This window comes from Aotus nancymaae, unplaced genomic scaffold (genome assembly GCF_030222135.1).
Source record: "Aotus nancymaae isolate 86718 unplaced genomic scaffold, 86718_ANA_hifiasm-v0.15.2.pri h1tg000048l, whole genome shotgun sequence".
In the NCBI taxonomy this organism is placed as follows: domain Eukaryota; kingdom Metazoa; phylum Chordata; class Mammalia; order Primates; family Aotidae; genus Aotus; species Aotus nancymaae.
This window is the reverse complement of record NW_026988462.1, coordinates 835098-859065: the sequence shown is the minus strand read 5'-3', so window position 1 is coordinate 859065 and position 23968 is coordinate 835098. Positions and strand designations below refer to the sequence as shown.

Sequence of the window (23968 nt, the reverse complement as noted above, 5' to 3'; positions counted from 1 at the left end):
AGCCTCCTGAGTAGCTGGGATTACAGGCACGTGCAACCATGCCCAGCTAATTTTTGTAGTTTTAGTAGAGATGGTTTCACCATGTTGGCCAAGGCTGGTCTTGAACTTCTGACCTCAAGTGATCTGGCCACCTTGGCCTCCCAAAGTGCTGAGATTACAGGCATGAGCCACTGTGCTCAGCTCTTACCTTTTATTTTTAATGATTATTGTTTAAAATACACAGAGTTCAGGTTAAAAATCAAGCACCAAAGTAGATTTTAACACCTAAAAGCTGGGAGAAGGGGCCTTTCTTCTTTTACACAGTAACTCTTTGGAGTCCAGGTAATAACATGCCCTACATTTCATCCTGGTGCAAAACTGACATGTTTTTCAATTGAATAAATTAAAATCTGGGTAATATTGCATAGGAGTACCAGAAGTGGCCTTGCTGGAAACCAAAACTATTTACATTCAGTAACAAATGTGTTTGCAGGTGCGTCTGCCACATTTACAGCACAGTGTACAGCTCCTGGCACTCAATACACTGTGTGGCACATTTAGCCATAGGAGCATAAAGTGGAGGTAGTAAAAGGGTAAGGAGGAAGGAGGGAGGAGAAGGAATTGTCCCCTGTTCGTTTGTTTCTCATTTCATCACTGATTTTGTGGTATCCAGGCCTTTGCAGAGCTGGTCTCCATGATACTGGTACAAGTGGCCTGAAGACTCTTTTCTGTTTTGAAACGGGGTCTCTCTCTGTTGCCCAGGTTGGAGTGCAGTGGTGCGATCTTGGCCTACTGCAACCTCCGCCTCCCGGGTTCAAGCAATTCTCCTGCCTCAGCCTCCAGAGTAGCTGGGATTACAGGCATTAGCCACAAAGCCCAGCTAATTTTTTGTGTGTGTGTGTGTATTTTTTTTTAGTAGAGACAGGGTTTCCCCATGTTGACCAGGCTGGTCTTGAGCTCCCGACCTTGTGATCCACCTACTTCAGCCTCCCAAAGTGCTGGGATTACAGACGTGAGCTACTGCGCCTGGCCGGAACATAGTTTTTCTTTGCAAACAGGAGTAAGATTGAATCTCTGATTAAAGAGTTTGAGTGTTTTGGCATGGTGATGCTGCAGAGATGGGCTCCTGTTCTGGTGTCCACGTCCACGTCCAAACAGGTAAAACAAATGTTTTCGTACTTTCCAGTTGCCATGTTTAATCTTTAGCACGAGTAAACATTTCACCGTGGTTCACTTTGTACAAAATGAGAATCTTTACTGAAACATCCCAGCCAAACATAAGAATGCACTTGACCTTTTTTTTTTTTTTTTTTTTTTTTTTAAGCCTAAAGTCCCTGGAAGAGGCTGGCAACTGGCTTGAGAAACACTTCATTGGCCATGGGACTGCCGAAGCTGCACCTGGTCTAGGTGTTGGTTTCACTCCTATAAGTTGGTGGCTACTCTGAAATTGTTTTCAAAATTTTTATTGTAAAATAAATGGCAGTTACAGGAGAAATACACGAGACAAATATATGGCTTAATGAACTGTTTCGGGTGAACAAGGTTGAAATCATGAAATAGGTCCAGACGTAGATGTTTACCCTGATTCCTGGAAGACCTGACTGTGTGACCCAACCCAGAGCTAACCTCAGCCTCTCTCTAAACGTACCCATTACTTTGGCTTTTATAGTAATTATTTCTTTGCATTTAAAAGTAATTTTATTGTCCAAATGTACAACCCTGGACACAATGTTTTAAGTCTTGTCCATTTATTTTTAAATTTGATGTCTTTAAAATCTTAGTCTGTAGGTTCCACTTGCTTCTTTTTCTTTACAACTTATCTGTGGAAGAACTTGGGTGTTTGACTTACAGAGTTTCCCCTGAGTCTTGACTTAGCTCACTGCATGGTGAGGGTGCAGTTCAGTGTTTTCCCCCATTTTTGGTGTTTCCTACAAATTGGCACTTGGATTCAGAGATAAGATCAGACTTGGGTTTGATGCCTGTGATCAAAACTATAGGAGGCACATAATGTCTTTTTAGATTTTTTAAAGATATAAACAGGCTTTGATGCTTATTGCCCATATCTAGTAATTTATTGGATTACAAAATTTTGATAGTTTAATGCTAACATTTTTTTCATTAGTTAATTGGAATATATTTAGAAAGAGACACTTTTTCTCATTTACTGTTTTGTTACCATTGATACAATTCATGTATGAGAAGCAAGATAAGTGCTTAATTCTTTACCTTTATTTAATAGTTTCTGAAGTAATGATCGTTCCTTATCGTCCCTCAAAGTTAACCAGTTCTTTTAAAAAAAAAAAAAGCACTCTAAAGTCATATTGTTAAAATTACTAGTGAACTCAAGCTGTTCCTCTTTGGTCCGTGGGGCCTAAGTTGACTCATGGGTCTTTTTGACTTGACCTCATAATCTTCTCTAGCTTCCTTGCTAACTGATCTGACAGGACATTCCAGGCTCATGTTTTACGTTTTCTGTTCCAGCTCTTTAATCAGCCATCTTTTCAAAATGCCTTGGCTTCTTCTAGTGGTATTTGGAGATTACAGTTGGGGTACTAGGCATGGTCATTGCTACTGATTGGTCATTTTAAGCCTTTTTAGTCACCAGGGCTAGAAAATAAAATATATATTAACAGATTTTTAACATATATGTTTTATGTTACACATGTATATTGCTTATAATACAATATGTTAACTATATTATATTAATAAAACATATACCATATGAGAATATATTTGCTATATAAATATGTTTAAGTAGAATGCCAAACCCAACCCAAAATAGGGTATCTATATAAAACAAATTTATGTTATAATAAACATACTGTATTAATAACATATACATAACATTTTTTGCATATGTAATGTATATAACATAATATAAAAATATAATTAAAGTCTACATTTTATATGAGACAAAATAACTCCTATGTTCATGCAATATTTTTTGTTACAATTCAAAATTGCAGAACTTTAATCTCTTCTTTGTTGCCTCTGTGTCTCTTCATTCTTCCGGATCGGAATTCTGACTCTCAGGGATAGGGGAAATGACAGAATCAGAGTATTTCACAATTGCTTATTTATCTTGTCCTGGGCTATACACAGAGCAATCTCAGGATAACAATATTGATACCACTATCAATATGATTAGTAAAAACATTAAAAAGTATTTGTACATAATCTTCCTCTAACATTTAAAAAAAGTTGTACTATATATTGTCAGAAAATTGGATGTTATATGAAAGGTTTTATAGATATCTCTCCTTAGCTTTCGTTTAGTTTTAGCTCTACAAGTAACTCCCGGCTCTTTATGTTGATGTTTCTTTTGTCATTTTAGTTTCCTGAAGCTCTTTCCTAGTACAGCAGTGGGCAAACTTTTTCTGTGAAGAGCCAGAGAGTAAACATTTTTGGCTTGGTAGGCCATATAATCTCTGCTACTCAATCTTATTCATGTAGTGAGAAAGCAATCAGAGGCAGTGTAAACTATGAGCATGGCTGTGTTTCAGTTTCATATAATTTTCACATGTAATAATATAATATTAAAAAAAAATTTCCCCCCTCAACAAATAGTAAAATATTTTCTAAGATCATGGACTGTACAAAAACAGGCAGTGAGGCTGGGCATGGTGGCGCTTGCCTATAATCCTTGCACTTTGAGAGGCTGAGGCGGGTGGATCACCTGAGGTCAGCAATTCAAGACCAGCTTGACCAACAGGGCGAAACCTGGTCTCTACTGAAAATACACAATTAGCTGGGCATGGTGGCATGTGCCTGTGATCCCAGCTATGTGGAGGCTGAGGCAGGAGAATTACTTGAACCTGGGAGGTGGAGGTTGCAGTGAGCCGAGATCGAGCCATTGCACTCCAGCCTGGGCAAAAAGAGTGAAATTGCGTCTCAAATTAAAAAAAAAAAAAAAAAAAAAAAAAACAGGCAGTGAGTGGGCCTGATTTGGCCTACACACTAGTTTGTAAACCGCTGCTGTATTGGACTTCTCAGAGTTTATGAGTTCTTGCATGTCATTACATTTTCTCTGACTTTTATAGTTGCACTGACTTCTGTGGACTTAAAATTCTTAGCTTGCCTCACCATGGTGGTTCATGCCTGCAATCCCACCACTTTGGGAGGCTAAGGCAGGAGGATTGCTTGAGGCCAGGAGTTTGAGACCATCATAGGCAACATTGCAAGACTCCGTCTCTATTAAAAAAAAAAAAAAAAAAAAAACAAGCTGAGCACGGCAGTACACACCTGTAGTCCTAGCTACTTGGGAGGCCAAGATGGGAGAATCACTTGAGTCCAGGAGTCTGAAGCTGCAGTGAGCTATAATGGCACCCTTGCACTCTAGGCTGGGCAGTTTTGAATTTTCCCCAAAAATAAAATAAGTAAAATTCTTAGCTCGTACTTTCTTACCTTGAGTTTCTTACTTAAACGAGTTTATTATTCTATTTTCTTTTGGCACAAAATGTTGCTGTCAAAGTCTGATGATTATTTAAATTTCTCTTTTGTATAAGTTACCTATTCCTTTTTTTTTTTTCCATTTTCTTTTACTTAAGTAATATTGCTAGAATTTTACTTCATGTGTTGGTCATCCTGGAATGAATTTCTTCTGTCGTGTGGTCTTTTAATATGTATTTTTAGTTCAAGTACATTGCTATGTTTTTAATATTTGTTCTTTTTTTTTACTTTGCTTCTCTTCAAGGGTTCCTGTTATTCATATGTTGGATGTTCTTCTTTATCTTCAGTAGTTGTCATCTTCTCCTGTGTTGTTTATTCATTGTTTATATTTAAATTAAATATTTTTCTTTTCACTTTGCCTTTCTCGTAAGGCATTGCCTGTTTTCTTTTTTCACTCTTACATTCTTTGTAGCTGTCTTCATTTCTGAAATTATTTTCTTTTTCATTTCTAATTGTATCCTGAGTTCTATCATCTCATTTCTGAGCTTTTCTAATTCTAATTTATACTATTTTGTGTTTTGTATCATTTAAAAATGTCTTTTAACTTGTTTTGAAACATTCGATGATAGACCAGGCGCAGTGGCTCACTCCTGTAATCCCACACTTTGGGAGGCCGAGGCAGGCAGATCACGAGGTGAGGAGTTCGAGAGCAGCCTGGCCAACATAGTGAAACCCTGTCTCTATTAAAAATGCAAAAAAAATTAGCTGGGTGTGTTGGCAGGCACCTGTAGTGCCAGCTACTTGGGAGGCTGAGGCAGGAGAATTGCTTGAATCCTGGAGGCAGAGGTTGCAGTGAGCCAATATCATGCCATTGCACTCCAGCCTGGGTGACAGAGTGAGATGAAAGAAAGAAAGAGAGAAAGAGAGAAAGGGAGGAAGGGAGGAAGGAAGGAAGGAAGGAGATGATTGTTTTGATCTATTGTGTTGGTATGTTTTTCTCCTGTGCTTTTTTCCCCCTACATGGATGCTATTCTGATCCCCCCACTTTTTTTTGCCTCATAAAAACATTGTATTGGGGCTGGGCTCGGTGGCTTACACCCGTAATCCCAGCACTTTGGAAGGGTGAGGCGGATGGACCACTTGAGGTCAGGATTTCGAGACCAGCTCGGCCAACATGGTGAAAACCCTGTCTACTAAAATTACTAGGCAGGCATGGTGGGGCGCCCCTGTAGTCCCAGCTACTTGGGAGGCTGAGGCAGGAAAATCGCTTGAACCTCAGGGGCGGAGGTTGCAGTGAGCCAAGATTGTGCCGCTGTACTCCAGAGCGAGGCTTCGTCTCAAGACAAAAAACAAAAAAGTTGTGTGGGATTTTACCTTGACAGTTTTATTTTGCTTAGTTTTATGTGTAAAATTAGTTTTTCTCTATATTGCTTTTTAAAGAACCATGTATTTTAAAATCAGTGACTCACGTTCAAGAAGTTCAAACACTTGAATAGAGATAGCAGGAAGTGGTTTATTCTGAGGTCTTGAAAAGATGAATTAACCCTGTAATCGCCCCATTATTCTTTTTGATGTTCCTATTGACATCACTGTATTCAGTGGGTGCTCCTTTCTATCTGCTACATTAACTATTTTTAAAGCTTTCTTTCTGACTCAGTTTATCTCACGTGCTAACTTCCCCGAACCAATCCTGGAACTGGCTTTTTCTACCAGAAACACATTTTTCTTGTAGAATGGAATAGTATTAAAAACTAGAATCTGGATCTTTTGGACAGTTCAGCTGTTTTTCCATGGCTGTCTTTTTTTTTGAGACAGGATCTTGCTCTGTCACCCGGGCTGGAGTGCAGTGGTACAGTTTCAGCTCACTGCAGCCTCTCCACCCTGGGCTCAAGCAATCCTCCTACCTCAGCCTTCCAAGTAGCTGGGACCACATGGGACCACAGGTATACACCACCATGCCTGGCTAATTGTTATATTTTTTGTAGAGACAAGTTTTTGCTATGTTGCGCAGGCTGGTCTCAAACTCCTGAGCTCATGCAGTTTACCTGCCTCGGCCTCCCAAAGTGCTGGGATTACAGGCATGAGCCACTGTGCCCAGCCCCATGGCTGTCTTTTTCTTCTGACCCTGGTTTTTTAGTTATCCAAGTAGCATGTCATTTTGTTGTTGTTTTTTGAGTCGGACTTTAGCTCTTGTTGCCTAGGCTGGAGTGCAATGGTGCAATCTCGGCTCACCACAACCTCTACCTGCGGGGTTCAAGCAGTTCTCCTGCCTTAGCCTCCCGATTAGCTGGGATTACAGGCATGTGCCACCATGCCCAGCTAATTTTGTATTTTTAGTAGAGGTGGGGTTTCTCCATGTTGGTCAGGCTGGTCTTGAGCTCCCTACCTTAAGTGATCCACCCGCCTTGGCCTCCCAAAGTGCTGGGATTCCAAGTGTGAGCCACCGCGACTGGCCCAATGGCTGTCTTTTTCTTCTGACCCTGGTTTTGTAGTTATCCAAGTAGCAACTCTTGGTGAGCCTAAAATGTATACATTTGAAAATCTGAATTCATAATATAGAAATTTACTAACTTGTGGTATTTCTAAGAACGAAATATGTATTATACATTTTAATTTCTACAGAAGATGATTCTTTCTGTCTTTTATTCCTGACATACAGCCTATTGTAAATTAAATCTTATTTCCCTAACATACTGCTCAAACCCAACCTTTTCCCCCATTGTTCTATTAAAATTTGTCCAGAACCATAAAGTCACAGAATTTAGGAAATGAGTAGAATTTTGGAGCAGTGATTTCAGCTTTTCACAATTTCTTTCTTTTATTTTGTCTTGCTGTGTTGCCCATGCTGGAGTGTAGTGGCTATTGATAGGTGTCTCTGTAGTGCACAATAGCTTTGAACAATGTTTGGGCTCAAGAGATACTCCTGGCTCAGCCTCCCAGGTACCTGGGACTACAGGCACACTTGGCTCATACATATTTTTTTAATGAATCACTTTAAAAATATATTTCAATAATGATGAAAATGCCCACTTTTTGTAATCATAAGACATTTATTTGCATTCAAATATTATATGTATCATGCAAGGTAAATTTAAAAAGGACTTTAAAAAGCATATTTTTGGAAACAAGTTTAGTTGCTATGGCATGACAAAAAACTTACAGTGATTAAGGGAAACTGATAATTAGATGGATAACAAAAAATACAGGGTTAACAGAAGAGCATCGAAGGTTACGAGTGGATAAAATCTGGCCTTTTATTCTAAATCACACCACTGACCCTGGTCAAGAATTGAAAACGTTTGAAGCGTGCTCCATCACTTTGCCATTACCATACCCTCTTATCCTGACCTCATCCTTACTTTTTGGTCACAGATTTATGGGAACCAAGAGTCTCTAATGCTGCTTTCTCACTTCGCTTTAATTACTTTTAAAGACCAACCTAGGGAGCACTTCCAAAACATATTGATGAAAAGGAAGTTAAATCATTGAAACATTTGAGTAGTTCTCCAGCATACTACTGGCTATTTTTCTTTTGTTTTGGGTGGGATAAAAAATAATCACTAAATACTTGATGTAAGCTTTTTTTTTTTTTTGACAATTTTGCATTTTTTGGCTGAGTAATTTTCTTCAAATTAGAATGCACAAGAAAAATCTGGTTAGTCGGTGTTCCAGGCAGGTCATTGGGCTCCTGTTAATCAGAAGTTTTACTGTATAATCATAATGTATTTGGATGTTCTCATTTATGTTATTTCTTCAATTCTTTGTCTGCATGGGTATTCTGATTGCTTGATTACATCTGCCTGGCATAATCATTTTTAAAACAGCATTTATAATAAAATTTTCAATCTTTGCAAGTAAAATGAGAATACAGAAAGACAATTGATGGTTGAAGCATGATTGTTTCCTTTGCCTTTACTTAGTGTTTGTGGGTTTCAGGTTTGGGATAAAGAGAAATGAATATGATTGTTGTCATGGTCCAACATGATTCATGTAGTGTAGGCCTACCACTATTATCTCCTCATACAGATCATCATTTTTTCCTATGTGTTTTACATTTTGGGGGATTTGCATAAGATTTTTTTTCCATGAAAATAAGGTTCTGCTAAAACCAGATACAAATGTTTGTTGGAGGGATACTTTATAAGCACTTCTTATGGCTAAAGAAGTGCTTATAAAGTATCCCTCCATCAAGCATTCTTATCTAGCATTCTGCCACTTGTAACACCAGCAAATTGTAGGCATTTGTGTTCCTATATTGTTTTAGAGTCCTGTAGACCTAGCTGTCTTATTATTCTGGTGTCCTCTTTTTTTTTTTTTTTTAAGACAGAGTCTCACTCTGTTACCCAGGCTGGAGTGCAGTGGTGTAATCTTGGTTCACTGCAACTTCTACCTCCTGGGTTCAAGCGATTCTCCTGCCTCAGCCTCCAGAGTAACTGGGATTATAGGCACGTGCCACCATGCCCAGCTAATTTTTATATTTTTAGTAGAGATGGGGTTTCCCCATGTTGGCCAGGCTGGTCTTGAACTGCTGACCTCAGGTGATCCACCCGCCTTGGCCTCCCAAAGTGCTGGGATTATAGGTGTGAGACACCGTGTCAGGCCATTCTAGTGGCCTCTTTATTGAGCCTTCTGGAGAGCAGTCAAAAACTAACAGTTACGGTACTCAGCTTGGTGCTTTACATTATTATTGATGGGGGTTTAGGACATGCTACTCCCACATTTGGCACCTTGGCACATAGCTAAAGGATTTGGAGAAAACAGCAAAAGCACGAAGGTCTCTGACCTTCTCCTGCTCCTTTTTCCTGAAGCAAGTCCTAAGACCTAGGAGGGACTTTCTGACCTTCCCTGAAGCAGGTCCTAAGACGTTCATGTGAGAGGTGCCTTTCCTGTATTTAGAAGAGAGGAGCATCCTCATCCCTAAAGAGAAGACGATACAGAGGAATCTGAGCAGTTTTCCCCAGTTTATTACACATACCTCTTGCCCTCCACATTATCATTTCTCCATAACTCCCCAGTCCTCGTCAACCCTGTATAAAAACACTCAAGTTTAACAGTTTCTTTGAATTTGCATTTCCTTATGCAGGCTCCTGTGTCACGTAAAACTTATATTAAATAAAGTATATGCTTTTTTTCCCCATTAATCTGTCTTTTGTAATAGGTACCCCAGCCATAAACTTAGAAGGGTAGAAGGAAAATACAGTTTTCCTCCTGTACGTTATTTTATTTAATTCTTTAATCAAACTTACAAGTCAGATATTACCTACATTGTCATTCAAAGAAATGGATGCTTTAGACTGAGGGTCTAAAATTTCCCTTTTCCTTTGTGTTATTTTTGGGCAGGAGAGAAGCATACATCTTGAATTTAAAGGCATTGCCTTTTCTACTCATTTTCCCTGAATGATTTCATTCACAACTTTTAATTCTGTCCTATATTTGATGCCTTTAATATTCTGCATTTCACCTGGTGTGGTGGCTTATGCCTGTAATCCCAGCACTTTGGGAGGCTGAGGTGGGCGGATCACAGGGTCAAGAGGTCGAGACCATCCTGGCCAACATGGTGAAACCCTGTCGCTACTAAAAATAAAAAAATTAGCTGGGCGTGGTGGCGCATACCTGTAATCCCAGCTATTTGGGTGGTTGAGGCAGGAGAATCGCTTGAACCCAGGAGGCGAAGGTTGCACTGAGCCAAGATTGTACCACTGCACTCCAGCCTGACGACATAGCGAGACTCCAAATCCAAAAAAAATCTGTATTTCAGCCTGGACTTGTCTTATAACCTCTATACCTCTATATCTGCCTCCTGAACATGAATTATTGACTATTACAGAGGCATCTCAGCTCAGCATGTGCAAAATTGGAGTCATCATCTCACCTCCTAAATATTTACCTCCTGGTATATTCCTTGCATTTATTATTCCCTGTTCTGCTTCCACTTCCTGCTCAGGGTGGGTTTAATCCTCCTGGGTCATCATGGCCAGGAGAGCAGTCCAGGCAACAGGCTACTTAGCTGCCCTGGTCACAGGAGGACCAACCTCCTTTCCCAAGCCAACATTCATTGCAGGTAGCAATGCTAATGTGGAATGAACAGGTGATGTAAAAGCAATATACAAATATGCGATTTATTGTTTATAGTAACTCTGCCAAAGTCGTAGGACAATCAGCAGTTAGGCAACTTCCTCGAGGATGCCCACCATATAGGTCTGTTTTTTCCTATTTTATATTTACCTTCAGTTCTTCATGTAATGACCTTATCCTTTATCTCTGCAAACACCCCCATTACTTTGCTAGACCATGCCCTGTAATGACATCATATTTTGTTCTGTCTCTAGATCTGTTTAAGTCATTAGCATTTTGTTTATTGTGGTGGCATAAACAGAGAGGTAGACCCATTGTCAGGGTACTCAATGTGGTTTGTACAGAGTGGTTTTTATTGAAACCATAACTCTACCCAGTTAAATTCTCACTGGATTCTTGACTCATCTTTTGTAGTCACAAGGATGTAAACATGTTGTGCTTTCTTTTGTCTGTTTCTCTGAGGTGTCAGTGATCTGTTCACATCTCCTGGAAATTGTTGATATGCTGTTATCTTCATCCATGTTATCTCCTATGTTTAGCTCAGAGTTTGGTGCACAATTGGTATTCAGTAAATATGGATATTTGTGTTGTACTAGGCACGATGCTGCAGGCTATTGAGAACACAGGCATTTATAAGGTGTTTACAGGTGAACTTACTGGCTAGATTAGGTGGCAGAACATTATATACAAATACAGTGTCATAAAGTGGCTTTTCCAAAGCACACTGTTAATATCCATCAGGAGTTCTTCAGTGCTTTTGGTTGTTTTCATTTGACTCAACTTTGCTGCATGTATCTATCCGTGCATGTACTGTATGCAATATAGTATTTTAATGTGTTGGCTCAAAAACATGTTGTTTCTGCAATAAAAATGATGAGTAAATATACATATGGGCTTTTCTTTTTATAAAATTGTGACTTCACATCATGCGCCGTAATGTTCTTGTTATAAATTTTGGCTTGTTTTTCTCCACAGGCAGCAGAAGGTGTCATTTTCATTGGACCTGACACACATGCTATTGAAGCCATGGGTGACAAGATTGAAAGCAAATTATTAGCTAAGAAAGCAAAGGTTAATACAATCCCTGGCTTTGATGGGGTAGTCAAGGTGAGAAGCTACTTTAACTTTTATTGTATATGTCTTCAAGTTAAACCTTTTGTCAAAAGTATAAGATAAATTGTAACTATTGCTTTTTTGGGACATATATATACATACACATATATACACATGCATACATACATGTATATATGTTTAAAAATTAGTGTTTTTAGTTATTTATTTTTATTTCTTTTTTATTTTATTTTTTGAGATGGACTCTTGCTCTTGTCACCCAGGTTAGAGTGCAATGATGCCATCTCGGTTCACTGCAATCTCCACCTCTTGGGTTCAAGTGATTCTCCTGCCTCAGCCTCCTGAGTAGCTGGGATTAGAGGCAACTGCTACCATGCACAGCTAATTTTTGTATTTTTAGTAGAGACAGGGTTTCACCATGTTGGCCAGGCTGGTCTCGAACTGACCTCAGGTGATCTGCCCACCTCTGCCTCCCAGAGTGCTAGGATCACAGGCATGAACCACTGCATCTGGCCAAAAATCAGTGTTTTCAACTGGATTATTTTGTTATTATTTTCAGAGATGCGGGCCTCACTCTGTTGCCCAGGCTGGAATGCAGTGGTGCAATCATAGCTCACTGAAACCTTGAACTCTGAGGCTCAAATGATTCTCTTGCCATGGCTCAAGAACCCCTCCTTCTTTAGCCTCCTAAGTAGCTATGATTACAGGCTCACACCACCACACCTGACTAATTATTTTTATTTTGTAGAGATGAGGGTCTCACTGTATTGCCCAGGACGGTCTCAAACTCCTGGGCTGAAGTGATTCTCCTGCCTTGGCCTTCTGAAGTGTTGGGATTACAGGTGTGAGCCATTGCGCTTGGCCGGCTTGACTTATTTTAAATAGCATAAATTAGAAAGAGTGAGAAACCATTTGAGCATTGTATTTGATGAATCAGCAGTGCCTCAGATTTTCATAGGAAAAAACTTGGTGATTAAAAAATGTACTGTCATATCTCTGGATTGTATTTAATAGTGGTATGTGTTTCATATGTTAAACATGATTTTCTCTGTATATCTTTATCTCGAACTTCTCTCCATGTGCATAATATGTAAATTATAATCATGTTTCTGGTGAAAGCGGTATAGCTATAGATAGCTGTATATTACAAACATTTAGCACAGGCCTTCTGCAGCTGAAGGCTTCTGAGGGAGAAATGCAGAGATTGGAGTATGCAATTTCCCCTTCTTCCATGAAAAATTATTCTAAATTTTTCTAGTTAGAAGAGAGTTCTCCTAGAGTTTTAACTTTGTGATTTGAGTTAGCCTGCAGGAACTTTTCATTTCAGCATTTCTTATGGTTTTGTCATTCTGTGTTGTACTGTTCTTCATTGTGCAAGATCATTTCATGCGTTAGAAGACAATTAGAAAACTTTGCCCCTTGCTTAGTAAATATCCTCAGCTTCTTGCCCATATTTACCTGTATTTACTTTTATCTGTGTTTATCCATTTTATTTCTTCCCTCTTGTTGGGAGGAGGAGGAGGTGTTCCACATTCTCTGGAAAGCCAGTTCCTCCTCCTATTCTCTAAATGTATTCTTTATAGCAGGATATGGTTTTTACTGATTATCTTTTCCCTCTTTTGTGTCTTAAAACTCTCCTCATCTTCTAGCTCCTTTCTATTACCATTGCTATTGAAAATGCTCAGTGAGCAAATGTGTTGGTCATTTAGTTACGTGGGAAGAATGTGGTGATGACATACACATGATGATAGTCCTCACAGTTCAATGGGAAAGAAACAAACGTTTCTTCCATTCAGAAAGCACCATCACTCTACAGCTAGTTGCCACCTTCTTTCTCTCTTCCCTTATAGAGCTAAAGCTCTTAGAATTGTCCTTCCTCGCTTTCATTTTTGTATCTTTCACTTAATCTTTACTTGCTGTCTAGCTTCTTTCCTCATTCCTACTGAATTTCTCTTGGAAAGGCTACCAGCAACCTCTTCCCTTTATTAAATCCAACATATAATTTTGAATTTTAATCTTACATCAATCCCTTAGAAGCATTTGAGTCTCTTGGTCATTCCCTTGTGAAATATTTACTTCTGGCACATTACTCAGTTCATTTTTGTGTTTTTTGGCTTGTTTGAATACCCCTTCTTAGTTTCCTTCCTGATTGTTCTTCCTATCTTTGTTCCTTTATTCTGGGTTCTGAGTAGGACATTTCTTCTTTTTATTGTGCTACCTTGGTCTGGGCAATCTTACTTATTTTTATGGCATCAGTTGCCACATTTTCTTTGTTATTTTATTATTATTATTTTTTGAGACAATGTCTTGCTCTGTCACCCAGGCTAGAGTGCAGTGGCACAATCATGGCTCACTGCAGCCTCAACTTCCTGGGCTCAAGTGCTTCTCCCGCGTCAGCCACTTGAATAGGTGGGACTATAGATGTGTGCAACCACACTTGCCTACTTTTTTGTTTTTTGTAGAGATGGAGGTCTCACTGTGTTGCCCAGATGGGTCTCAAACTCCTGGGCTCAGGCAGTCCGTCGTCCCCTTGGCCTCCTAAAGTGTTGGGATTACAGGCATGAGCTACCACACTTGGCCAATTGCCACCTTTCTGACCAATCTCAAACCTATGTATCTGTTCTAGATACTTCTTCTGAACTTCACAATTAAATATCCAGTTGCATCTTAAATAGCTCTTACTACTTGATGCCTCTGAGGCACCTTGAAACTAACAAGTCAAAAGCTGAACTCATCTTTCTCCTGAAACTAGAGGTTAATACTATGGCCCATGCACACCTATTTTTGTAAATAAAGATTTATTGGATGACAGCCACATTCATTCCTTTACATATTGTCTGCGGTTGCTTTTCCACTACAATGGTGGAGTTGAGTAGTAGACTCAACTATGTGGAGTACACTCAACTACATGGGCCACATGGTAGGCTATGTGACTCACAGAACCTAAAATATTTACTTCCTGATCCATTAAGAAAAAGTTTGCTGGCTGGACATGGTGGCTCACACCTGTAATTCCAGCACTTTGGGAGGCCAAGGTGGGTGGATTACGAGGTCAGGAGATCGAGATCATTCTGGCCAACATGGTGAAACCCCGTCTCTACTAAAATACAAAAAATTAGCCAGGCGTGGTGGCGCGCTTATGTAGTCCCAGCTATTCGGGAGGCTGAGGCAGGAGAATTGCTTGAACTAGAAGGTGGAGGTTGCAGTGAGCTGAGATTGTGTCACTGCACTCCAGCCTGGAGACAGAGCAAGACTTCATCTAAAAAAAAAAAAAAAAAGAAGAAGAAGAAAAAGAAAAAGTTTGCTTATCCCTGCTCTAAACTTCTTATCCTTCATTCTTTCCTGCCTCGGAAGGTGGTGGCATTTTCCACATTGTTTCTTAAGCTAGAAACATGGAGTAATTCTTAACAAATGCAACTGTGGAAAATTCACTTAGACAACTTTCTAACCCATTTACTTCCTTCTTTGCCCGTGCTAACCAACCCCAGATTCCAGCTACCATCATCTAGTCTGGATTACTTCATCTGTTGCCTTCTTTTTTTTTTTTAGACAGATTTCGCTCTTTGTTACCCAGACTGGAGTGCAGTGGCACCATCTCGGCTCACTGCAACCTCCACCTCCCAGGTTCAAGTGAGTCTGCTGTCTCAGCCACCTGAGTAGCTGGGATTACAGGTGCCTGCCACCACATCTGGCTAATTTTTGCATTTTTAGTAGAGACGACATTTTACCTTGTTTGCCAGACTGGTCTTGAACTCCTGACCAAAGGTGATCCGCGTGCCTCGGCCTCCCAAAGTGTTGTATTACAGGCATCAGCCACTAATTAGTCTCTATCTGCCTTTTAATTAGTCTCCTTGTAGTCATTCTTGCTTCCATCTAATTAATTTTTTTTTAATTCTTCACCTCAAGCATTTATAATGGCTTTGTGTTATAAACATTGTAATTATACTTTTAGTTATTTAAAAGTGTACAATAAATTATTATTGACTGTAATCACTTTGTTGTGCTGTCAAATACTAGATCTTATTCTATCTAACTGTATTTTTGTACCCATTAACCCTCCCCATGTCCCCTACCCCTACTCTCCCCACTACCCTTCCCAGCTTCTGGCAATCATCATTCTTTTCTCCATCACTGTGAGTTTAACTATTTTAATGTTTAGCTCCCACAGATGAGTGAGAGCATGTCAAGTTTGTCTTTCTGTGTCTGACTTAGTTCATTTAACATAATGTCCTCCAGTTCTGTCTATGTTGTTGCAAGTGACAGGACCTCATTCTTTTTAGTGGCTGAATAGTACTCCATTGTATATATGTACCACATTTTAAAAATCCATTTGTCTGTTGATAGACATTTAGATTGCTTCCAAATGTTGGCGATTGTGAATAGTGTTGCAGTAAACATGAGAGTGTAGATATCTCTTTGATACACCGATTTCCTTTCTTTTGGGTGTATGCCTAGCAGTGGGATTGCTGGATCATATGGCAGTTCTATTTTTAGTGTTTTGAGAAACCTCTATACTGTTCTCCACAGTGGCCATACCAATTTGCATTCCCCCAACAGTATATGAGGCTTCCCTTTTCTCTATATCCTCACCAGCATTCGTTGTTGCCTGTCTTTTGGATAAATGCCATTTTAACTGGGGTGAGATGCTTCCTCATTGTATCGTGTTTCTCTGATGATCAGTTATGTTGAGCACCTTTTCATATGCCTGTTTAACATTTGTATGTCTTTTGAGAAATGTCTATTCAGATCTTTTGCCCATTTTAAAACATTGGATTATTATATATTTTTTTCTTGTTGAGTTGTTTGAGCTCCTTATATATTCTGGTTATTAATCTCTTGTCAGATGGATAGTTTGCAAATATTCTGCTCCCATTCTGTGAGTTGTCTCTTCACTTTGTTGATTTTTTCCTTTGCTGTGCAGAAGCTTTTTCATTTGATGTGATCCCATTTGTTTATTTAGGCTTCGGTTGCCTGTGCTTGTGGGGTATTACTCAAGAAATCTTTGCCCAGACCAACAACTTAAGAGAGTTTTCAATGTTTTCTTTTGGTAGTTTCACAATTTGAGGTTTTAGGTTTAAATCTTCAATTCATTTTGACTTGATTTTTGTATATGGTGAGAGATAAGGGTCTAGTTTTGTCCTTCTGCATATGGTTATCCAATTCTCCAAGCACCATTTATTGAGGAGACTGTCCTTTCCCTAAGGTGTGTTCTTGGCACCTTTGTCAAATGAATTCACTGTAGATATATGGATTTATTTCTGGGTTCTCTATTCTGTTCCGTTGATCTATGCCAGTACTATGCTCTTTTGGTTACTGTAGCTCTGTAGTATAATTTGAAGTCAGGTAATGTGATTCTTCCAGTTTTGTTCTTTTTGCTCAGGATAGCTTTGCCTATTCTGGTCTTTTGTGGTTCTATATAAATTTTAGGATTTTTTCTATTTCTGTGAAGATTGTCATTGGCCTTTTGATAAGGATTACATTGAATCTGTAGATTGCTTTGGATAGTATGAACATTTTAACAATATTAATTCTTCCAATCCATGATCATAGAATCTCTTTCCATTTTTTTGTGTCCTCTTCAGTTTCTCACATCAGTGTTTTCTGGTTTTCATTGTAGATACCTTTCACTTCTTTGGTTAAGTTCATTCCTAGGTATTTTATTTTATTCATAGCTATTATAAATGGGGTTACTTTTTTGTTATCTTCTTCAGATTGTTTACTGTTGGCATATAGGAATTCTCATCCATTAATTCACGATACTTCTGCTTGAGTCATCAAAAACCCAGTTTTGATCATCTACCTATCTTTAATAACTTTTTAATGACTACTCATTTAAATATTTTAAATGGTTGGATTTTGCTTCTCTCTTCAAACTGATACTGTGCCAGTCTGCCCGTTGCATTGTATGTATCCATCATACTTGACAACTTTCAGATTCCTGAAATTTCTGTACTTAGTCATATCTGCTTCTGTTTTCATTTGTGATTGCCGCTTAGTCATTGTTTAGGTCTTGGCTTAGATGTAAATTTCTCACATAGGCATTCCTTAACTGTCTTCATTAGATTAGGCCCTCTGACGTATTTTTTTTTAGGACCCTACTCTTAACTCATCACATTTTATTTATTTTATTTTTTAATTTTTATTTTTTGGAGACGGAGTTTCGCTCTTGTTACCCAGGCTGACGTGCAATGGCGCGATCTCGGCTCACCGCAACCTCCGCCTCCTGGGTTCAGGCAATTCTCCTGCCTCAGCCTCTCGAGTAGCTGGGATTACAGGCATGCGCCACCATGCCCAGCTATTTTTTTGTATTTTTAGTAGATATGGGGTTTCACCATGTTGACCAGGATGGTCTTGATCTCTTGACTTCGTGATCCACCCGCCTCGGCCTCCCAAAGTGTTGGGATTACAGGCGTGAGCCACCACGCCCTGCCAACTCATCACATTTTAAATCATTTATTTATTCATCGATTCAGTAGATATTTACCAAGTGCACACTATTTGTCTGACACTGTTTGAAGTGCTGTTGATATAGTAGTGAACAAAAGAGGCTGAACAAAATTTTTCTGCCCTCAAGGAGCTTATACTACAGAAGAAGGAAATAGATGATAAACAAATAATGAAACATATAATATGTTCTATGGTGAAACATAAGAGAAAGAGACTGCTAGAGGATGGGGCTATATTCACAATTTTAAATACAGGCATCTCTTGGTATCTACAAGGGATTGGTTCCAGGACCTACCCCCTCAGATACCAAAATTTATCAATGCTCAAGTGCCTTATATAAAATGGGATAGTGTTTGCATATATCTTACTGTCATCCTTCTGTGTCCTTTTTTTTTTTTGACTTTTATTTATTTATTTTTTTGAGGTGGAGTCTTTATCACCCAGGCTAGACTGCAGTGGCATGATCTCGGCTCACTGCAACCTCCATCTCCTGGGGTTTAAGCAGTTTTCCCACTTCAGCCTCTCAAGGAGCTGGGATTACAGGCATGTGCCACCATGCCTGGCTAATTTTTGTATTTTTAGTAGAAATGAGGTTTCACTATGTTGGCCAGGCTGGTCTTGAACTCCTGATCTCAAGTGATCCGCCTGCCTTGACCTTCCAAAGTGTTGGGATTAGAGGTGTGAACCACTGCTCCCAGTCCTATTATTAGAATTATATTATTATTCTAATCTATTATTAGATTACTTATACTATCTAATACAATGTAAATGCTATGTAAATAGTTGTTATACTGTGTTCGTTTTAAAATTTGTAGTATTTCTAGTGTTGTATTGTTTTTTTCTTTTCATCTGATTATTTTCCATTTGTGATTGGTTGAATCCATGGATACAGAACCCAGTGATATAGAGGGCCAACTGCAGGTTTAGCAAACCATCTAAGGAAGTGGCAGGGCAAGTCATGTTGCTGCCATGGAGAAGAGCAAAGCATACTAGACAGAAAGAATAACAAGTACAAGATTGTTGGCTGAGGTTGAAGTGTACCTGATACTGAATAAACAACAAGGAAGCATGTGATTGGAATGGACAAGGGAGAGACAATTTAGAGATAAGGCAAAAAAGATAATGGTGCAGTAGGGAGCTCAGATTTTTAGGGCCTTGAAGGCTATTTTAGTATTAGGTAAATACCTTCTTCCTACACTGGAGTGCCATCCCTGATGGCAGGGATGCTGCTCTCTTTACTGTATCACATGCAGATGGTTCCTAACATATAGTCAGTGCTTTTTAAAGTATTTGTTGAATGAATAGTATACTAGGAGATAAGTTTTATACATATACCCACTTTATACACATTGCCATTTAGTACATATTGATTAGTCACGTCTATTAGAGACACCAAAGAAACCAAAAACCAAGAGGAAAAATAAAAGACAACAGAAACAGATCCACATATGCTTTAGATATTGGAATTGGCTGAAATAACTACAATTTATATGTTAAAGAAATTTGAGGAAAATATGGAGAAAATAGATAAAGATATAAAGAATTCCTGCTGGGCATGGTGGCTCCCGCCTGTAATCCCAGCACTTTGGGAGGCTGAGGCTGGTGGATCACCTGAGGTCAGGAGTACAAGACCAGCCTGGCCAACATGGCAAAACCCTATCTCTATTAAAACTACAAAAAGTTATCCAGGTGTGGTGGTGGGCACCTGTAATCCCAGCTACTCAGGAGGCCGAGGCTAGAGAATTTCTTGAACCTGGGAGGTGGAGGTTGCTGTGAGCGAAGGTCACACCATTGCACTCCAGCCTGGGCAACAAGAGCGGAACTCTGTCTCCAAAAAAAAAAAAAAAAATTTCACAAGAGAATTTGAATATATTTTAAGAATTATATTGAAGGCCAGGTGCGGTGGCTCACGCCTGTAATCCCAGCTCTTTGGGAGGCTAAGGCAGGTTGATCACGAGGTCAGGAGTTCGAGACCAGCCTGACTAGCATGGTGAAACCCCATCTCTACTAACAATTCAAAAATTATCTGGGCATAGTGGCATGTGCCTGTAATCTCAGCCACTCAGGAGGTTGAGTAGGAGAATCTCTTGACCCTGGGAGGCGGAGGTTGCAGTGAGCTGAGATTGCACCACTGCACTCCAGCCTGGGTGACAGAGAAAGACACTGTCTCAAAAAAGAAAAGAAAAGAAAAAAATTTAAATAGAAATTCTATAACTGCAAATACATGAAAATAAGGACTTTAGATAGACCTTAACATTGGACTCAACCAAGCAAAATGTAGCATCCATGTTATAGCATGTGTCAGTTTTTCTTTTTTTTTATGTGTGACTGATATTCAGTTGTATGATTTTACCACTTAAAAAAAAATCCATTTATTAGTTGAAAGACATTTGGGTTACTTCTTCCTTTTGACCATTGCAATTAATATTGCTACAAACATTTGTATACAAGTATTTGCTTATATATCTGTTTTTTTTTTTTTTGAGACAAAGTTTTTCTCTTGTTGCCCAGGCTGAAGTGCAGTTGTTTGATCTCAGCTTGCTGCAACCTCCACCTCCTGGGTTCAAGTGATTCTCCTGCCTCAACCTCCCAAGTAGCGGGGATTACAGGTGCCCACCACCACACTCAGATAATTTTTTTAATTTTTTATTTTTAGTAGAGACAGAGTTGCATCATGTTAGGCTGGTCTTGAACTCCTGACCTCAGGTGATCCACCCACCTCGGCTGCCCAAAGTGCTGGGATCATAAGCCTGAGCCACAGTGCCTGGCCATATATCTGTTCTCAAGTTATGTGGGATATGTAAAGGAGTGGAATTGCTGGGTCATGTGATAATTCTATGTTAAGCTTTTTGAGGAACCGTCAGGCATCCAAACCTTCCTTTTTTTTTTTTTGGAAACGGAGTCTTGTTTTGTCACCCAGGCTGGAGTGAAGTGGTGCGATCTCGGCTCACTGCAACCTCCGCCTCCTGGATTCAAGCAATTCTCCTTCCTCAGCCTCCTGAATAGCTGGGATTACAAGTACCCACCACCACACCTGGCTAATTTTGCATTTTTAGTAGAGACAGGGTTTCACCATGTTGGCCAGGCTGGTCTCGAACTGCTGACCTCAAGTGATCCAACTGTGTTGGCCCCTCAAAGTGATGGGATTACAGGTGTGCAGGTGTGAGCCACTGTGCTCAATAGAAATAATTTTTCATACTAGTTTTATTTTTAGTTTGTTTTTGTTTATTTATCTAGAGGCCATACATATTTTTCTTTTAAATTTGGCTAGTAATTTAGGTTTCTTGTATAGTGCCACATTCACTTGGAGCGACACCATTCACATTTACTAGTTTAGATTTATTGAGTAGATTACTTTTGAGGATATCTATGCAGATAGAAATTTGCTGATGGAAATTAATAGTACTGAATTTTGGAATATCTTGTGTTTTTAACAACTATGTTAGCAACAGTTTTGCATTGGCAGAGTGCATATACCAATTATAGGTAATTCTATCTTTTAAAAAATGTTTGCTGTTCTTTAAAATTAGCCTACAGTATTTTTAAGACTAAATATTTTTCCTTGGTGACTATATTCCACTTTTTTTCCCCCAAGTAGTTTCTACCACTTATGGTACAATTTTAGTCTATTACATTTCTCCTTCAAACCTTTGTTCCTTTCTTATTTGAATATTTAGGATGTTACATGGAGACAGTTTCCTCGTACTCCTTTAAAGCATTGTGTGCGGTACTTCAGTGGTCTTCTGGAACTGTTTTCTTTATGGCTTATTAATCTGTCCTTGAATCATCCTTTTCCTTAGAGAGAAACTAATGTTATAAAATGTAATTCTCAAGTAATCATTTGGTATCAAGTATTTGCCTTTAACAAATTTAATTTTATTCAAGATTTCAATACCTTGATCTCAGGAACTTGAGAGCAGAGAGAAAGGCATGCACAGGAAGATATTGGAAGACGGGAATTGGGATTCTTTCTTAATTTTAGCAATGAATAACATGCCACAGACCTTGATTTCAAAGAGCTTAAAACCTCCTTCGGGAGGACAAGTATTGACGGGATTGAATACATTTTGATAATGCTAACCTCAAGGGACAGGGGCCCATATAGGACGGGCATGTAACCTAGTTTTAGGGTGTCATTGCAGATTTTCCAATGGAAGTGATAGCTAAGTGAAACCTGAAGTCTGAGTAGTAGTGAGTTAGATAAAAAGTGAGATTAATAATAGACATAGCTGTAATGTCAGTGGAAACATCTTATTGAGAAAGCTTGGAGGTGAGAGACAACGAGAACTCTGGAAAGCTGCAGATTTGTAGTATGAGGGGCTGCAGTAGGAAAGGGAGCTAGAGAGAAAATTAGGATACAGATATGTATGGCCTTGAATGTGATGCAACTTATTTTGAAGGCTATTCTTGTGGTTTTGGGGGGCCTCTGAATAATTTCATGCAGGAGAGTTAACATGACAGAATTGTAGCATTAGAAAACTCATTTTGGTTTGTTGTGTGGAAAATGGATTGGAGCAGAGCAAAACTTGAAGTTGGTAGACAAATTAGGATCCTCTTCTAATCCAGGCGAGAAACGGCAGACCCCTAAAATAAAGTATTGTATGCTACAAAGTAGATAGTGAAGAGAAAGACGGTAGAAATTCAATCCATGGGATTATGTCGTCTGTTCAATGTCAGGTGTGAAGTGGAGGGAAGGATCATTGATGATTGTACTATTGCATTTGGTTATAATACCTATGGGCACACCAGTTTTGGAAGAAATTCATTTAATGTCTTTTAGTTCTAATTGTTCATTAAGAGGAAATAGTAATACACATTTACACCACAGAACAGAGTATGGTCATGTATTTGAATGAGTTTTGTAAATTAGGCAGTGTAGATTTAAAGTAGTAATTGTTTTTTATCACCTAATTAGCCAGATTTTAAAAACTGTACTCTTGCTTTAGCAGAAGGAGGCAAATAACTAAAAAAGCTAGTGTAAATGAAATCATTTTAAAAAGACCCTAAAAACAAAAATCAAAAAGTTGAAGACAAGCTGTGTCTTAGCAATTAGAAAGTATAACATTAAACATTAGTATATTTGTTCCTGCTAAACCAAAAATAATTGATTTTCCTGATGATGCCTCAAAGGCTTTATATTTTTTTAAAAAAAGACTCAATTATGTTTACTATGCTGTTTTTACAATGATAGAAAAGTGTACTAAATTTTAGAAAGCATTTTTTTTCCCCTTTGAGACAGAGTCTCACTCAGTCACCCAGGCTGGAGTGCAGTGACATGATCTTGGCTCACTGAAACCTCCACCTTCTGGTTTCTAGTGACTCTTGTTCCTGAACCTCTCAAGTAGGTGGGTTTACATGTGTGTACCACCACACCCGGCTAATTTTTGTGTTTTTAGTAGAGACAGGGTTTTGCCATGTTGCCCAGGCCAGTCTGGAACTCCTGGCGTCAAGTGATTCACCCCCATGGCCTCCCAAAGTGCTAGAATTGCAGGCATGAGCCATTCTGCCTGGCCGAAAGATTTGAAACTATATTAAAGAAGAAAGACTCTTCTGCCTGACTTGGAGTTAACTAGATTATGTGGAAGCCAGAAAGCCATTCCTGAGCCTAGGATTGTTAAAAAGTTTCTTCTTTACTGTATATATGAATGCAGAATAGTTTGAGGAGGGATTTTGGAGTACAGATATAGCTCTTACCTATAGTGTCTTGAAACAAATTTTTTTTTTTTTTTCATAAACAGTCACTGATTCCCTTCTAGAACCAGCTGAAGAAAGTAAACTCCTAAGTGGCTTTCATATGAATGGGTAGCAGGATTCTCATCCACAGAGTAGAAAATTAAGTGTTGGTAAATAGGCAGTAGCAAGTGAGGACAACGTCGTCTGAATCGTGGCTGGTAGTCAGTGTTAACACTGATACCAGTATAAAAATGTATGGGTTGTTTAGCATCTGGGGAGAATGATTCCAATTTGCCTATCTTTGTTGTAGTGTTTTCTGGGCTTTCCTCTGTTT

At 39.0% G+C, this 23968-nt stretch overlaps 1 protein-coding gene across 4 annotated transcripts in view; it reads left to right on the top strand.

Moving 5' to 3' along the window:
- The window catches only part of PCCA (propionyl-CoA carboxylase subunit alpha), a 433326-nt gene that overhangs the window by 102539 nt on the left and 306819 nt on the right, over nucleotides 1–23968 (top strand). Inside the window, exon 7 of one of the 4 annotated variants that reach the window (XM_064362174.1) lies at nucleotides 11419–11550. The exons of 2 other annotated variants lie outside the window; for them this stretch is intronic. In XM_064362174.1, coding sequence (XP_064218244.1) covers nucleotides 11419–11550 — 132 coding nt within the window. Of the gene's footprint in view, nucleotides 1–11405; nucleotides 11551–23968 lie in introns of those variants that run through there. One more of the 4 variants, XM_064362173.1, reaches the window with a different exon arrangement.